The sequence below is a fragment of the Halichoerus grypus genome, chromosome X (assembly GCF_964656455.1).
Source record: "Halichoerus grypus chromosome X, mHalGry1.hap1.1, whole genome shotgun sequence".
NCBI lineage: Eukaryota > Metazoa > Chordata > Mammalia > Carnivora > Phocidae > Halichoerus > Halichoerus grypus.
In genome coordinates, this window is record NC_135727.1 from 1,546,473 (window position 1) to 1,563,961 (window position 17,489).

A 17,489-nucleotide genomic window follows, 5' to 3' on the forward strand; every position below is an offset into this window, starting at 1 on the left:
GCCTGGCCGGCTCAGTCGGTAGAGCATGCGGCTCTTGGATCTCGGGGTTGTTAAGTTCGAGCCCCGTGTCGGGTGTAGAGATCACTTAAAAATAAAATCTTAAAAAAAGTGTGCAACTTCTTGACGGCCCAAACCAACAAGCCTAGTCTTTCAAGGCAAAAGACACACTGAGGGAAGAGCTTTGCAACATACTTAACAAAGAACTAACAGCCCTAGTGTAGGACAAGTGTGCCTTTTTCGGGGAGGCAATTCCTTGGTGTCTCTCAACATTTTAAAGGCCCGTAGGTTTTGAACCTGGCAATTCCACTTAGAGGTCGTTATCCTAGAGGGAGATGGACACACGTTCACAGTGGGAAGTTGCAGCGCCAAGCTGAATTGCGGAGAGAGAGCGAGAAAAGGTAAAAGTACCATCATCTGGGGACTCGTTATGTAAATGACGGTACACGTATGCTATCAAATACCACGCGGCCAGAGAAGAAATGAGCTAGGCATTTGTTTACTGACGTGGGAGGTTTTTCAAAGACCGATTGCTAAGGGAAAGAAAGTCACAATGAAACGTGGAAAAATAAATAAATACAATAAAATAAATGTGTAGGGTGTAAACCTGTGAATAACTATGTTGGTGATTCCATTAGAAGAATATAGTTAGAAGAGAGAAACAACTGTTAACAATGTGTCTTAAAATAATGTTGCTTTGTAAAAAATTTCAATTATGTGCTGTAAAAATATGCAGGGTGGTAATGGAAAATGGTACAGCCGCGGTGGGAGGCAATTTGGCAGTTCCTTTTAGAGCAAAGCATCCAGGGGCCCCCGGCTGGCTCAGTCGGAAGAGCATGGGACTCTTGATCTCGGGATCGTGAGTTTGAGCCTCACGTTGGGTACTGTAGGGATTCCTTAAAAAAGATAAAAATCTTTGGGGGCGCCTGGGTGGCTCCGTCGTTAAGCGTCTGCCTCTGGCTCAGGCTCAGGTCATGATCCCAGGGTCCTGGGATCGAGCCCCGCGTCGGGCTCCCTGCTCAGCGGGAAGCCTGCTTCTCCCCCTCTCCCACTCCCCCTGCTTGTGTTCCCTCTCGCTGTGTCTCTCTCTGTCAAATAAGCAAATAAAATCTCAAAAAAAAAAAAAAAAAAAAAGATAAAATCATTAAAGCTAAGCACCCGTCTGCACAGGACCCAGCGATTGTACCCTTGGGCATTTATTTATTTTTAAAAATCGTATTTATTTATTTGACAGAGAGAGAGCACAAGCAGGGGGAGCAACAGGCAGAGGGAGAGGGAGAAGCAGGCTCACCAAGCAGGGAGCCCGATAGGACGGGGCTCGTGATCCCAGGACCCTGGGATCACGACCCCCGAGCGGAAGACGGACGCCTAGCGACTGAGCCACCCAGGCGCCCCTCCCTCGGGCATTTATGCCAAAGAAATAGAAACTTAGGATCGCACGAACACTTGTACATGAATGGTCGTAGCAGGTGTATTTGTAGAAGCCTGAAACTGGGAACAAGCAAGGTGTCCTTCAGGAGGTGAATGCTTGAGCCGCCTGGTGGATCCACAGCAAGGACTGTAGCTAGCAACACGAAGGAAGAACTAAGTATGGATACATGCAGAGATTTGGGTGGATCGCAAGGGCATTATGTGAGGGGAGGGGTGGGGGGGGAAGCCCCTCCCAGGTTACGGATACCTTCCGCGTACTGCATGGGTCCATCTACCTAACAGTGTTCAAATAACCCGGAACTCTAGACGAGAATACAATACTGCTTGCCGTGGGTTGGGAGGACATGGGAGGAGGCTGTGGTTATGTCAGGTCCACAGGAGGGGTCCTCGTGAGGGAACCAACCGGACACGGACGCCCGTGGGAGTCACGTGGCTCTACACGCGCGATGACACTGCAGAGCTGGGCGCGCGCGCGCGGATGCAACTCCCACGGAGCTGCCCTCGGATGGCACCCATGCCATTTCCTGGTGTGCAGCTGAACTAGGCGTGCAACACGCTGACCCTAGGGGAACTGCGGCAGGCGCCCTGGCGTCTCTCTGGCACTACCCGTGAGCTTCTTTACTTCGAGAGACAAGTTCAAACCAAAAGCACACAAGCAGGGCTTGGCGTGGACAGACAGGACGACCTGCGCGACTCCGCACAGAGTCCCTACTCTCCTCCCCCTCCCGGGGACGTCAGCCTAGGCGTCCGCCAGTTCCCAGGGCCCCGCCGCTGGGGAGAAGCCCGCGGGAGCTGAGCCCAGAGGGGCGCGCAGGCGACCGGCTTGCTTTGATTGGGCAGAGGAAGTGTCCGTCAGGCCACAGGGGCTGGGCTTCCTCAGGCGGCCTGGGGGGCGGGTCCCGGCAGGAGCCGAGCTTGGTCATTGGCGAAGCTAGCCGGAAGGGGGCCGGAAGGCGGTGCCCCGCCACATGCGGGGCGGAGCTTCCGGTGGGCGCGCTGAGGGACGTGAGAAGACGGACCCGAGGGCGGTCAGGGCGGGGCCCAACACGCCTAGACGACGCCCCAGCCCTCTCGACACCGCCCTCCGTCCCTGGGCTCCACCCTCCGCCCCTCCGGGTGCAGGACCGGGCCGGAGGCCCCGTTCCCCGAGACCTGGGGACGGGGGGGGGGGTGGGGGGGGGTCTACCCATTCTTCCGCGGAGAGGTCCATGAGGAGCCTCTATCGAGTCCAGGCCCCGGGAGGCGGGTGGGGGGGCTCCGTCGGGCTTCTCTCCCGCTGCTCCCCGCAGGCCGCCCCCACGCCGTTGAGGGTGTCCGGCCCCTAGACGGCCAGGGACAGTGTATTGGGGTCCCCAGGGGCCTAGTGATGGGGGAGGGAGGGAGGGAGGGCGGCGACCCCACCGGGATGACAAAGGGCTCCGTCACTCCGTCTCCAGCCCCTCCCAGTCCTGGCCTCTGAGAGCGGCCTTGCTGTGCGCTCCTGGGCACTTCCACCCTCCCAGGGCCCAGATTGTGACCCTGCCCCCCTCCAGCCCCCCCCCCAACACACACACACATTCCTTGCCCGGCCCACTGTGTGTTCCAGTGCCCCTGAGCGTGTATGGGACGTTTCTCTGTAAAGCATAGATCCCAAGATCCCAGCAACACACACACACACACACACACACACACACACACACACACACACGCCTAGTATCCAGGAAAACGTGGGCAGAGCTGGGGCCAGTACCCGGGAAGGTGGTGTTCGCCAGAGGTATCTGTCCCCACTTCTGTGGGTGGGGACAGCGGGAAAGTAACAAAGTCTTTCCCATGTCACTCGACAGGTGTGGCCCCCTGGGAGGGAGTCCTGCTCAAGCACATCCTTGCTCCAGGACCACCTGTGGTTGGGATCCTCAGCTGTGCCTGCCTGCCTCTCACCTGGGGAGGTCAGCCAAGGTGAGCCCAGCAGAGAAAGCTCCTAGCCTTTCTAGAAGTGGGTGCGATCAGGAACCATCCGTCCCGGTGGTTCTCACGCTGGAGGGCTGCATGGGAACACCTGGAGGGCTTGTTCAAACTCTGGGCTCCACCCCGGAGTCTCTGATCTTGCAGATCTGAGGTGGGGCCTGAGAATGCGTGCCTCTAACAAGCTCCTGGCGGCTGGTCTGAGACCGTCCCCTCTGCTCCACCCCCCCCCCACGCCCCGCGCCCCCGCCGTGAGAAGCAGTGCTCTGGAGGCCTGAGACTCCTAGGTGTGTGTGTGTGTGTGTGTGTGTGTGCTCCCTGCCCTCCCTGGGGCTGGCTCCTTTGCAGAGTCCCCACGGGTCTGGCAGATGCCGGGAGGGTGCTAGCCCTCGAGGGATCAGGGACTTCCCATGGAGTGGCAGTCACCCTTTCCTGCCTAGGTGGGCTGCAGGGCACCGCCCACAGCCCAGGCGGGAGAAAGGTGTCAAGCTTTGTCCAGGTGCTCGGGAATTCCCAGACTGGGGCTGGTAACATCTGGAGAGGGGGGTGGAGACCAGCTCGGGGCCCGGGAGTGGGGATGGAAAGAACTCTCTGATGAGACAGAGGAAAGACCCAAAGGCTGGGCTCGGGGATGGGAAAGAAACATGGGCCCTGAGATCCAGAACGTGGATTTGGGGGGGTGGGGAGTGGCGGGGAGCTTGGAGACCGCACAGGGGGCTGTCTGCCCGAGAACGGCCCTGACAGTTGTCTGGTCTGTGCGTGCGGTCGGCCCTCTAGCTGGTGGGAAGCCGCTGCCTTTCTTCACCAAGGTGGTCTCCCGGCTCCTGGCCGATGTTTCCCAGACCTGCTCCATGCCCCACACCACCGCCCTCCCGCTTTGGCCGGCCTTGCTGGTGGTTGGTGTTTGTTTGGTTCCATGGTGGCATGTTGTCTAGTCGGAGCGGCAGGTGAATGAAGCGCGAGGCCAGTCACTGGCCACCGTTTGTCCCCAGAAGGAGCAACTCTGGGACCGCAGCCCCTGCGCGAGTCCTGGCCGTGGGATCGGATGGAGCAGCCTTTGGCTTTCGTTTTCCGTGTTCGCCTCCTCGACCCCCTTTACTTACTGGGTCATCGGGCTTTTCCTCGTGGACTGCTTCAAGCTCTCTGTATGTTCGTGAGATGGGCCCTGAGTCACATCTTGCTGCTATTTTCCCCCCCACTTTGTCACTTGTCCCTTGACTTTGTGGTTTGGGGCTTGTGTTTGGTCAGGCAGACAATTTTAGTTTTTGTGTCATCGGACCTTCCAGGCTTTTCCTTTTTTTTTTTTTTTTTAAGATTGCTTTATTTGAGAGAGGGAGCATGCGCACGCACGTGGGGGGAGGGGCAGGGGGCGAGGGAGAGAGAGGGAATCCTCGAGCGGACTCCCCGCTGAGCACGGAGCCCCACACGGAGCTCCATCCCAGGACCCTGGGATCATGACCTGAGCCGAACCCGGGAGTGGGACGCTCAACCGACCGAGCCAGCTCTTCCGTCTCTGAAGGGTTGCAAACAGAACACGCAGAACGCCAGAGTAAGAAAGCAGAATGTGCAGCAGAGCTCGTGTGTGGCCCACAACGCCCAAGGAGTGTGCTCTCTGCCCTTTGCACAGGGGCTGCCAGGCCTGGTGGCAGTCCTGGCCCCGGGGGCAGCAAGCGCTTTCCCACCCCAGCAGCCCGCCCAGCAGCACCGCCCGGTGAGCTGTGAGGCCCCCACCCGGGCCCCCGGGAGGCGGGAGGCTCCGGACCTCCACCGTCCCCGCCCGGTGGCTCCGTGCTGCCCCCGTGTCGTCGTGTCCTCTCCTTCCCCGGGGAGGGGGGCGGGGGCAGCTCGCCCTGCCTGAGGCAGGTAGGGGTCGCCTCTCTGTGCGCACAGGTGTGGCCCCTGCTCTTGCCCCCCACTCCCCTCTCCTCCCCTGCCCTCCAGCCTCCTCCGTGCAGCTGGCAAGTGGGTGGGGGCGGGGGGCGGAGAGGGGCAGGCCCCTTTTCGTCACCGACGGTGTCAGGCACGTGCTGGGCTCTGGCGGCTCAGGTGGTGGCAGGCACCAGCTCCCAGTGCCGGGGGGGGGGGGGGGGGGCGCGGGGGGGCCGGGTGGAGGCGCAGCTGTCGGTCCAGCGAAGGAGCCCCCACTGTGGCCACGGGAGCCCGGTGGCATCTCCTTTCCCCGGAGAAGTGCCCGCCCCATCCTTCCGGGCTGGGACTCAGAGATGACTTCGCGATGACACGCTCGGACTCGAGTGCTCGGGAGCTCTGAATTGGTCACACGGGTTCTGGGGGCGGTGCTTTCCCCGTTGGCTCTCGCTGCTGGGCAATGCCAGGGAGGGCCCTTGGCGGCAGCTCCTGGCACCGTCTGGGGCCGCCCTGTGCTGTTTGAACCCCAGGACAGTGGGTCTCGGGGGAGCCTGGCTCTGCGTCTCCGGGGAGCAGAAGCAGAGAGACCGGGGCGTGGCTTGCTGGGCCTTGCCTCGGCGGGGACCGTGGGGTCGTGGCTCCTGGGGGACATCCCTCCTCCGCCGGGGTGTCGGGCCGCATGGTCCTGAAGACGGCTCCCCTGGAGACAGACACTCAGGCCCCGCGTAGCCCGGGCCCTCTGACCGGTGTCCTCGCCATCCCCCTGGCCTGTGCCTGAGCTGAGCCACCTTCCTGTCCCTCGGCCCTGGGCAGGAGGCACAGCGAGGAGGGCCCGGCTTCCCTGTAGTCTTCCCGCACAGGCCACCTGCCCAGGAGGGCTCAGGAGGGCTGGATGGGTGCAGAGTCTCCCCCGACCCAGCTGCACAGGGGCTCCCCCTCGTGGCCTGCTCTGCGGGTGGGCGCACTCCCCAGCCGCCAGATCCTGTCCCCGCCCACCTGCCCACCCACCTTCAGGGCCCAAGCCTGGACCTCACGCTCTCTGCCCGGCCTGTCCTCGGCAGGTGTGCTGACCCAAGGGCAACCCCCCAACCCCACCCACTGTGCGGTGCTTTCCTCAGCCCTCGGCCCCTGGCCGTGGCCTCATGGCTGCCTCGGGGACACCTTCAGAGACAGCCCCACGGGGAGGGGAAGAGGTGGCCAAGCCAGCCCAACCTCTGAGCAGCGGGACCGCGGGCCCCCTGCTGGGTAACGCCCTGCCCTGGACGTAGTACCTGCCACCGGAGGAGGAGACCCCGCCCTCGGGGGGGACCTGTCGGCGGTTGGGTTGGGCCCACGGAGTGGGAGTGGGAGGAGGCCGTCCAGAGCTGCAGAGCGCACCTGAGGTCCCTGTGGCTGGCACCTGTCACCCTGCATGCTCGCCGACCCTGTCTTAGCGGCCACCCCATCCTCATCCCACGGGCTCCGTCGGGGTTCCGGGGGTGGGGGCTGCCCTGGAGCACCTTGGCCCTGTGCTCTGGAGTGGGGTGAGGCCACCCGTGCCGGGTGGCCCCACGGGAACCCCAAAGGTCCCCAGGCTAATGTTCCCCTTGTTGAAGTGCTGGGACGGACTCCCCGTCTCGGGTGAGTGGCAGCCCCACCCACCCTGAAGAGCCAGTGCTCCCCTTTCCTCACCCCAGTCCCCTTCCAGCCTCTGGTGGGGGGGGCGGGGTGGGTGGTGGCGACAGGCAACAGGGAGGGTCAGGTGCAGAGGTGTGGCTGGGCCAGGGGTGGGGGCTGGCTGTGGTGGGGGGGGGGCGGTGGTCAGCTGGGCCATCCGCCTGCCTTGCCCTGCCTGGACTCAGACCGGACAGGACCTGCAGGACGGGGGGCTGCTCCAGACTGGGGTGACCAGCGCTCCCCTCCCTAGACTTAGTAGAGGAGATGGGGCCAGCCTGGGGAGGGTGTGTGGCCGGGACCGCTCCTCTGCTCCGGGCGCCTGCTGGCAAACAGGGCTCAGGCGTGGGGCCTGGTGGGGCTGAGCCCCCACCACCTCTGCTGGCTCTGGACGGGTCACCAGGCCTTCACAACCTGTGTGTAGAGCCCGGCTGAGGGCCCAGACCTTGCACCCCTCCCTGTCTCCTCCTAGCAGCCTGGGTGGAGGGTGGGGGGGCCGGCCGGGGGTGGGGGGGGCGTGTCCTCCAGGGATTTTCTTAGTGGGGCAGGGTCCCGGGCCGGTTTGCCCCTAGCAGGATGGAGTCCTGGTGCTCCTTTTCCTGGTGCCATCTGCCTGTCCTACTCCGGGGCCCTCTGCAGGGATGGCGCCCCAGTCTTGCTCCCTCCTGCCCCCTGCCCGCGCGGGCCTCAGGCTCAGGCCTGGTCTGTCCTGTAGCCTCTGTCCGGCGCCGTCCCCAAGGGCTTGTTCTCCCCCAGGCTGGCATCTTCTGCCCTTGCTGCCCCACGTGTGTCGCAGCTGCCTGGGCACGATGTGGTGTCCAGGGAGGGACAGGGACTCCTGGTTGGCTCAGCTCAGCTCTGGAGCTGTGCTTCCGTGGGGGCCCTGGCCAGCGTGCCCGGTAGGTAGAAGCGGCGGGCCTGACTTTATTCACCTGTGTCCTGCCTGCCTTGAGCGGGACGGTGTCTCCTGGGACTGGCCACCGGGGGCCTAGGGTAGCAGGCCAGACCCAGGTTCAAGAACAGTGTGGGCCCGATGCCACTCTCCTATCCTTGAGGCCCTTAAGGCCTGGGGTATTTTCTCTTTCTGGAGCCACAGACTGCGCACCCCTCGAGCTGGAGTCTTTGCAGGGGGCCTGCTCCGAGCTAGGACCCAGCGGCCCTGAGCCATGCTCTCTAGCTGCAGCTGCTGGCTCGTGTGCAGCAAGGGGCCAAGTCAGGTGCACCCCTGGGTCTGCCCTGTGTGGACCTCCTCTTCCCCTGGGAATGTCAGGGGCACAGCTGCCAGACTCTACCCCTTGCCAAGTGTGTAGGGCACTGCTCTCGGCCTCCCTGTCCTGGGGTGCTGCTCAGCCCACTCTGGCGGCCGGAGCCTGCACACCCGGTAGCCTACCTTGGGCTGCCGGGGCTTCTGCCCCAGTGGGGCTGACACCCTGGTACCAGCAGAGCCACTGTCCACTGGATCAAGGGCTGCTATTGCCCCCCTGCTGTGCCCCTGGGCACCTCAGGAGCCCTCGGTGGGGAGGGAGGGGAAGGAGGATGGCCTGAGCCCTTGGGAGTGGGAGAGCTGGAGCCCAAGCTGCCCCAGTGGGCCCTAGGTTGCTTTGGGGAAGGGGGCCTGTGGGAGCTTTCAGAGAGGTAGTCCCAGAGTCCTAGAGAGCACTAGGTGGAGACCCTGAAGCCTGGGGCTCCATCAGAGCCCCATGGAGCTATCGACAACCTTTGGATTGGGGCATATGGAGACGAATGGAGATTGTTGTCCTTGGGGAATAAATGAATGGAAAGGGGGAGACTATGTCACATGGGCGGGACTATTTCCTGTCTTCTTTAATGCAAGAAACCACAGTGGGTGCCAAACACACCTCGCCTCCCCCTTTATTGCAACAGATAGAGGCCTATAGAGGGCCATTCCATCCAGAAGCCATACCGTCTCTCTCCCTTCTTTGGGATGCCCCAAGCTCAGCTCCCCTTCCTCTCATGCTGTCCCGTCGCTCTGCCCCAGCTACTCCAGAGTGTCACCATGTCAACCTTGCCACTTCCCCAGGCCCCATGTTGGGTCCACTAGGCTCCACTTGCCTTTCTGCCCAGACCCATGGCCTGCCCAGGTACTGAGTGCTTGTGGGGCAGCTGCACGCCCAGGCAGGGTCAGGCCCTCCTCTCAACACACTTGATTTGGGATCAGCTGGTGATCAGTTGGGTGAATTAGTTAGTGCCTCTCTCAGGTCCTGGTGCACTGGTGACCTGACCCAGGTTCACTGATCTGCCCATCAGACCCTTTTGTCATCAATGAGGCATCGTGTTGTGCCCATGCCCACCGGCCCCTACAGAATATCCAGGTCTCTGCCCTTGTACTGGCACGGGGAGGGGCAGAGGCGGGGAGCCTGGTGACATCCATGCCAAAGGTGGCTGGGCCCTGGGGGATGAGCCAGGCAGGAGTGACTTGCAGGAAACAAGGGAGGCTGAAGCTGTGGGGGTGGTGAGAAAATTAGAAGCAATTCATTTCTTTCATTTTTTCCTGTATATTCTAAATGCACGTGTTACTTTTAGGAAAACACACACACGTGAGAGAAAGACTAGCATGGAGGAAAAAAATGGCCAGGAGCCAGGGGTAGGTGGGGTTCCAGTTCCATCCCTGACCCAAGCTCACCGTGTAGCCATAAACAGGAGCCCATGGGTGCTGTGCCAAGTGAGGCTGGGTCTGGCTGAGTCCTACCACCTGAACAAGGAGCTGGTCAGAGGCACGGAAGTGATGCCAGGGCCCCACCCATCAGGGAAGTCCTCGTGGAGCCTCTGCTTCCCACCTGAGTGCTTGGAGTGGGGTCCAGCCCCTCTGTGCTTTCCCACCCTCTGCTGGCAGAACAGAACCAGTATGTGTGGCCTCACGTGGCATGCTACCCTGGGTTTCCTTAGCACTTACTTTAAAAAAATGTATGTAAACTTTTCAGGTTATGAAATACCCCCTTCCCCCACAGAAAACCTGGAGAGAAGCAATACAGCCAGGTGAGGGACTGGATTAGACCCAGAAATGATGGGGCATTTCAGAATGCTGCAAACCTTCTCCCATGCCATTCAACAAGCAGCTTTCCAGGAGAAACCCCACCAAACACATGCCTCATTTCCTTCCCATCCCCCTGCCGTGGACACTGAGGCAGGTTGTCAGCTCTTCCCCATTAAAACAGCTGTAGCCAGCATTGTGCATGCACCCTCGCCCGCATTTCCAAGTGGGCTCTCCACATCCCGTGGGGGCATAGTTGTTTGCCTAAGTAGTTATAGCAGCTTTGGGTAACAAGTCAGGGAGTGAACCCTGCAAGTAAAGCACAAACACGTCCATAGGTAGCATGTGATCCCTACCCCAATCCCAAAGCAAAAAGGAACCAACAAAGCCAGATGTCAATCCTGGAGACCCAAGGCCTGGAGAGCCAGGGGAGCCTGATCCCTATCCAGAAGAAAGAGCCCACACATTAAAAATAAATGGTCTTTTTATTGTGTGTCCACGAAAACAAAGTCAGGGTGGCCTTAGTTAATCCCCCCAACGAGGTGACAACAGACAGGAGGCATGCAATGACAACAACCATATTCTCCTCTCCAGGAGAAGGGTCTCGCCTTCCTAGGCCCTAAGGGTCAGAGGCAAGCAGGACCAGGAGACTCCAGAGGAAGGCCTGCCCGGGCCCACCATGCCACGGAGGGCCTGGGCTCACTGCCTCCCTGGCAGAACAAGGCAGGGGGAGCAAGCACTGACCTGGGCCAAGCCCAGCACTCCCAAGCTAGAACACACAGAAAAGCCCCCACCCCCTCCCCCAGCAAACACTACTAAGGCAGTCAGCCAGGACTTCTGAGAGAACAGCTGGCCATGAAGCCAGACCCTCAGGGCTCCGTCCAGAAGGGATTGCCATCCTCAGCCTGCATGGAGTAGTAAACAAAGAGCAGGAAGGCAGCAAAGACCAGGAATAGGAGCAGCTGGCCCCAGAGTGGGACCTGGCGGTCCTGGCCCAGACCAGCCCCAGGGGCCTGCTTTTCTGGCCGGATAGCACGACGGGTGAGCCACGAAGTGGGAGAAGATGAAGATGAGGATATGGGAGAGGTGGAAGAGGATGTGGGATAATAGGACAGGCCCAGGGAGCTTCTGGAGACGTTGGAAACAGGGCGGTAGTGCACGATGTTCTGGTAGGCGCTGTCCCGGCCATAGGCAGGGCGTTCCCTTAGGCAAAGAGGAGAGCAGATGAGCCAGGAGGGCCCGGGCCCAGAATCAGCCCTGGTGCCTGGCCCTTCCTGCTACTTACCTCTCCTTGCTTTCCTCTTCAGAAGAGAAAAAACTGTCATCGCGCACCTATAGATAAGAGTCAGGGAGAGGGGACTGGCCGGCAGGGTCAGTGTGGCCTGTCCCATCCCTCAGTCCAAACTTACCCAGCCGGCTTATTCTGACCATTGCTTAGAGGCCCAGACCCTGTTCCCTCCAAAACTCTTCAGAGTTCCCAGCCTTATGCCTGTAGGGCTTTGTCACTTGCTCAACGACTGTCCTGGCTGCCGGCACCTTACTTTGTGCCCCAGGGTTCTGAGAAAGAGCTCAAGCCTAGATCCCAGACCAGGGTGCAAGGCGTGTCCCACGTGTTCTAGTTTTAACAGTTCTGACAGCCCCCCAGAAGAGGGCCCTGACCAGGAAGGTGTCTGCTCACCCTACCTCTCTGGAGGCACAAGACCTACCATTTGCACCCAGCGGCCCCCTTGTTTTGTCCAAACCCGGCTATGACCCCCCATGGGTTGTACCCAACTGCTCAACAGCCAGCTCACCTGGTGGTGAAAGGTGTCTGTATCTGCGAGTGAAGTTGAGGGCTGGCGGAATCCCTTGGAGGTGCCCACAGGCTCAGGTTCCCCATAAGTCCTGGTGGTCAAATAACTCTCCTCATAGTAGTCATCACTATAGTCTGGGGAAGGGGAGACAGCGGTAGTAAAGGGGACAGCAGTGTCCCCCACCTGGCCCAGTGGCCCGAATCTGAATCCCATTTGGAAGCCTGTGACACGGTTTCTCCCCTCTAGGGCTGCTGAGAATGATGGGGATTGAGATCTCAGGCTCTCCCTGACACCAGGGTCCCTGGGGGAGTGGAATAAAGGTGGCAGGGTGCCCACCCCACCCCAACTCAGCCTTACCCTTGCTCTGGTAAAGTAAGGCGTCCTCTTTCTTCGGCAGATCATACATATCCGAGTCCACGGATGCTGAATCTAAGTCTGAATGGGGGGGGCAGGACCATTTGCCCCCATGGCTCCGCTCCCTCTTCCCCATGCCCCTCCCAGCCAGCGCCCCTGCCACACCCTCCCGACGCCGTCCTCCCCGTCGCCCAAACCCTGTCCCCGTGGGAGGCCAGGTGGAGCTGTGGGGCGGGGGCCTCACCCGAGAACCGATAGGAGAAAGAGGATGCGGACGAGTTCGGCGGCGAGAGCCTCCGCCTCTGGGTCTCGTATTCGAAGATTTTCTTTTCGTAGAGCTTGCGAGTGGAACCTGGCCAGACAGACGCGAGGCGGTCAGGGACGCGGGCCGGGAACCCGGGGACAGCGCGGGGAGGGGGCCCGCTCGCCGCCGCATACCCACAACAGGCCCGTGCGGGATGTTGTACTGGCGCAGCACGGCGGCCAGCTCAGCGTCCGACAGGACCGCGTAGTCGTCCATGGCGGGCGGTGGGGAGCTGGGGGTGGCCCGGGCCTGGCGACACGGGCCGAGCTACCGCTGCCTCAGAGCACGGCGGGGGCAGCGCGAGCGTCTCGGGAGCGGCAGCACTCGCGTCACGCCTGCGTCACGCTCGCGTCACGGCCGCGGGCTCTGCGGACGGCGCGCGCTGTGCAGGGCGGGGCCAGGCCGCGAGGAGCGGCCCCCGTAGCTCGGTCCGGCTGTGGGAGCAGGCGGGGCGGGCCAGACGAGGCCCCCACGTCACAAACGGGCGGGACAGGCTAGAGGCAAAAGAGGGGCGGGGCGAGCGCGGAAGCCAAAACTGCGCAGACCCGACTGGCCGCTGGAGCCGGGGGGGCGGGCTGCGTGCCCCGGGAAGGGGGCGGGGGCGGCGAGCCAAGCGGCGTCACGTGCTGGCGCGTTTGGGCGGGACTTGAGAGAGGAGCTGGGCCTGCGTGGGAGGGGGACGAGCGTGGGCTCGCCGGGACGTGGGAGCGGGGCGGGGCCAGCGACCGAGGCGTCACCCACTGGCGCGTCCCGGTCCGAAGGGAGGAGGTGGGGGGCCGACGCAACTCGAACCGGCAAAAACCGGCCAAGACAGGAAAGCGGCGCAGGACTGACGCGCTGGGCGTGGCTCGCGCTCCCTGCGTCACGTGGGCTCCGACCCGGCCCCGCCGCCCCAGGAGCCCCCACCTCCCCAGCAAGCCCCCGCCGCCCTCTCCCTACCCCGGGCTCCGGCGCCTGGGGCTCCCCGGCCGCACCCTGGCCGGCCGCCCCTGCCGCAGCGGGAAGGGACCCGACCCCAAGAGCGGGCCCCTGGAGAGCGCGGCTCCCGGGCCAGGCGCCGCCGCGAGCGAGCGCTTTGCGCGCGTGCCCCACGCCGGGGAAGCAGCCGCCTCAGACCCCCCGTGCCAGGCCCGCCTTCCCGCTCTCCACGGCCCTGGCCTGCGCACCTGCGCCCGCCGGCGCCCGCCATCCCACCGGTCCCCACCGCCTGCCTCCCTCCCCGCTCCGGCCGGGAGGAAATGGGGCACTGGGCCAGGAGGCCGCCGGCACTCCAGGAGCAAGCGGTCCTGCAAGGGGCCGGGCGTGCCAGTGGGCACTGGCAGAGGGCCCGGTGAGGCGTGCAGACAGCGAGTGTGTGCCTGACCCGCCATGCCATCCACCTGGGGTGCTGGGGGTTTCCTCTCCTGTTGCAGTGCCTCCCCCAATGGCCCCAGGAGGCAGCCTGGCAGGGGGCGCGGGAGAGAGGGAGGCTTCCAGACCCAGAGGGCCTGCTCAGGAGTTCCAGTGAGGCTCGGCGGGCTCTGAGTACTTGGGTCTGGGTGGGCTTCAAGGACCCGTGGCAGTGCAGAGGGGGCCCCGAAGGACAGGGGTCCAGGATACTGATGTGGGTGAACCATGGGAGGCTGCCAAGGCCGGCGGAAGAGCCTGGACTGTCATTAGGAATTGTTGAGGGCCTTGGTCAGGAAAGAGCTGTTCCTGGGGAGATTGGAAAGGAGGTGACAATCATATTCTAAATGAAGCCAACTCATGGAGTGTGGGTCCCACTGAAGCGGCCCTCCCCGGGCAGGCCCAGACCTGGGAGCAGAAAGAGAGGAGGTGCTCTCTCTGATATCAGATGACAGCTGGTGACAGGGAGAAGAGAGGAAGTCTCTGGTCCAACCCAGCCTGGCTGGTCCAGCTGGTGAGGGTCACAGACCAGTTAGTTCTCTGTGGGTCATGGGGTCTAGAAGAGGTAGCCACGCAGGGAGTGGTGAGGTGTGGCCTTGATGGGACCACACGCAAAGACCCTCAGAGGAGTTTTAGGCTACAGGCGAAGCCTGCTGTGTCTCCTGAAATAGGAGGAGGAGGTGTGTGAGCCTCCGGACAGGTGCATGGCAGTAAAAGGGGGATAGCCCTGGGCAGGGCAGAACAGGGGCTTGCTTATCTTTCAGAGCAGGGAAGGGCATGGCATTTGGGCTCTGGGCGCTCAGAGGCTGTCTCATGGAATTTTGAGTTTTGGCAAGATCAGATTCCCCAGCACCTCTCCAAGCCTTCTTCTGCAATGCTGGCCCCTGTCCCAGAGGCTCAGTCCTCCCCCATGCCACCCCTCCCTGTAGGGATCCAAGCTGTTTCCTTATGAGGTCAAGGAATTCTAGGTTTGCCTTCTCCCCAAGGAACACCCTCTCCTCTGGCACCTGCCTCGGCACTCTGTCTTTTATGTCCCACCCATTGCCCCCCTATGGGGGTCCCACCATGGATGGCACCAGGAGGCTGAACTGTGATGGTCCCTTGAGCCCACCCTGTGGGCACCTGTAGCCTAAGCCCAGCCCTGCTGCAGTGCAGACCTGTTCCAGACCTCCAGAAACCAGGCACGCCTTGACTATGGGAACTAAGAGGCACTCTGTGCCACCCCCATCACCTAGAGGAGGAATTGGGGGCTTAGAGAGGGAGGAGACTTCTTAAGGACCTTTAGTGCAGCAATTCAATCACGGACATTCCCACAGCTAGATTTTAGTTCTCAGGGCAATGATCTGGACAGTGTGGCCCAGTGGGGGTTCTGAGTCCTCACAGGGGCTGTTGGGGGAAATCTTCGGCCTCCAGCGGAGTCTTTCTGGGAAGGGTGTGCATAGGTAAATAAGAAGAGGAATTTTTTTGGAACTACAGCCAGGGTGAGAAGGACTAGGAAGCCACCAATTCCAAGTCAAGAATAAGAAGACGGTTTCTCTCGGGGCCCCTGGGTGGCTCAGTCAGTTAAGCGTCTGCCTTTGGCTCAGACCATGATCCTGGGATCCTGGGATGGAGCCCCAAGTTCGGGGGGGAATCTCAGATCAGATTCCTCTGCCCCTCTCCCTGCTTGTGTGCTCTCTCTCTCATTCTCTCAAATAAATAAAATTTAAAAAAAAGAAAAGAAGAGGACAGTTTCTCTTTTAAGGATGGGAATGGCTTCGAAGCAGTACGTTGTGTAACTTGCAGTCCCAGGAGGATTGCAAGTTATAAGAAAAGCTATCAACACGAATACATTTCTCAGCATCCATGTCCAAGGAGAAGATTGTTCACTGAGCTGTTCACATTTTCTTTACGATCAGAATGTTCTTTTTTATTTATTTTATTTTTTTAAAGGTTTTATTTATTTATTTGAGAGAGAGAATGAGATAGAGCATGAGATGCGGGAGGGTCAGAGGGAGAAGCAGACTCCCTGCCGAACAGGGAGCCCGATGCGGGACTCGATCCAGGGACTCCAGGATCATGACCTGAGCCGAAGGCAGTCGCTTAACCAACTGAGCCACCCAGGCACCCGATCAGAATGTTCTTAATACTTTAGTTTGATACAAAACTTAACTTTTCAGCATGCCTGGGTGGCTCATGGACTCTTGATTTCAGCTCAGGTCATGTTCAGGGTCGTGGGATCGAGCCCTTAATTGGGCTCCATGCTCAACAGGGAGTCTGCTTGAGATTCTCTCTCTCCTTCTCCCTCTGCCCCTCCCCCCACCCTCTCATGCTCTCTCTCTCTCAAATAAATAAATATTAACTAACAAACAAACAAAAACTTAACGGGCACCTGGGTGGCTCAGTCGATTAAGCGTCTGCCTTCAGCTCAGGTCATGATCCCGGGGTCCTGGGATCGAGCCCCACATCGGGCTCCCTGTTCAGCGGGGAGTCCGCTTCTCCCTCTCCCTCTGCCCCTCCCCCCGCTCATGCTCTCTCTTTCTCTCAAATAAATAAAATCTTTAAAAAATAAATTTAGAAAATTAAAAAAAAACTTTTCAAGAATGTTAAAGATCCTTTGGGTTTTACCTGGTGATATTCAAATGCTTTGAAACATTGCTCAGAGAGTAACAAAAGCCATAAGATCATGACTATTGTGAAAATTAATATGTGGAAGATTGTCACAATCAATATAAAACAGTGAATGGTTAGCTGACTAAAAGTGTCTTAGAGAATGCCTTGTGTTCCAATTCTAGAACACATTGGTTCATCTTTTTTTTTTAAAAGATTTTGTTTATTCATGTGAGAGAGAGAGAGAGAGCACAAGAGGGGGTAGGGGCAGACTATTGGCATGGCCAGGTGGAGATTCAGCCTGCCTTGGTGGCAAGAATGGAGGTGATTCTAGTTGTTTTCCAGAACCTTCAACACAAGGAGAAAAGGTCTCTAATTTAGTTTGATCTTCACCAGAGAACAGTGGGTGCTGTACAAACCTTTGCTTCCCCTAAGCCTGGAAGAAGTAGAGATCAAGAGCTGCCTGTCTTTCTGGGTTGTGTATGGAGGGGAAGGGAGGCGGTAGTGTAAAAAGGATTCAAATGGAGGTGGGGGTCCCAGGATCCAGCCATGTGGCCATAGCCTCCTTCGTGACCCCCACCTATGGCAATGGCTTCCATTGTAATGTGTGTGGTAGGGTGGGTTTCCATCCTTGAAGGACAGCCTTGGCCATGAGCTCCAGCACAGCTACCTCACTGGCCTGAATCCATGCTGCTCATCCGTGCTCATCTGTCAAGTGATGAGAAGCCACTGCCCTCCCCAGCAGTGTGTGTGGGGGGGTGGGGGCGGTTCCCACCAGAGGGAGCAGCAGGAGACCCCGGCGTTTTTAGGAGATCCCACTGCGGGTCAAGGGGGAAAGGTCATTGCCAGTAGAGGTAGCCAAGGCAGCAGCGAGTGCGTGGAGGCCTGGAGGGCGGTCAGCGTTAACATCGTGGCTGGCTAGCCAAATGCAGTCAGCAGGGACTACCAACTTCTCTCTCCCTCCCTCCCTCCCTCTTTTCCTGCCTTCATTCCCCCCCTTCCTTCTCTTCTTTTTCTTTTACTTTTTATTTTTTTAAAGATTTATTTATTTGAGAGAGAGAGAGTGTGCGTGTGTGAGAGTGGGGGGGAGGGGCAGAGGGAGAGAGAATCCCAAGCAGACTCCCCGCTGAGCGCAGAGCCCAACCCAGGGCTCCATCCCAGGACCTGAGATCATGACCTGAGC

General features: G+C 60.1%; 1 protein-coding gene and 1 long non-coding RNA gene across 2 annotated transcripts; one reads left to right on the plus strand and one right to left on the minus strand.

Annotated features, from left to right (window-relative positions):
* The first annotated feature begins 2,400 nt into the window (after positions 1 to 2,400).
* Positions 2,401 to 4,647, plus strand: LOC118547824 (uncharacterized). The gene is made up of 3 exons (XR_004923288.2): positions 2,401 to 2,544; positions 3,252 to 3,363; positions 4,362 to 4,647. It is a non-coding gene; the product is annotated as an uncharacterized LOC118547824 (long non-coding RNA).
* Positions 4,648 to 10,346: 5,699 nt separating this feature from the next.
* On the minus strand, positions 10,347 to 12,674 carry EMD (emerin). Its single transcript, XM_036111209.2, has 6 exons — positions 12,466 to 12,674; positions 12,272 to 12,379; positions 12,031 to 12,108; positions 11,674 to 11,807; positions 11,166 to 11,212; positions 10,347 to 11,083 (listed from the first exon to the last, which is right to left on the minus strand). Exons 1-6 carry the CDS (start codon positions 12,545 to 12,547, stop codon positions 10,750 to 10,752), a joined length of 783 nt encoding a protein of 260 aa, XP_035967102.1. The 5' UTR covers positions 12,548 to 12,674; the 3' UTR covers positions 10,347 to 10,749.
* Positions 12,675 to 17,489: the final 4,815 nt, after the last annotated feature.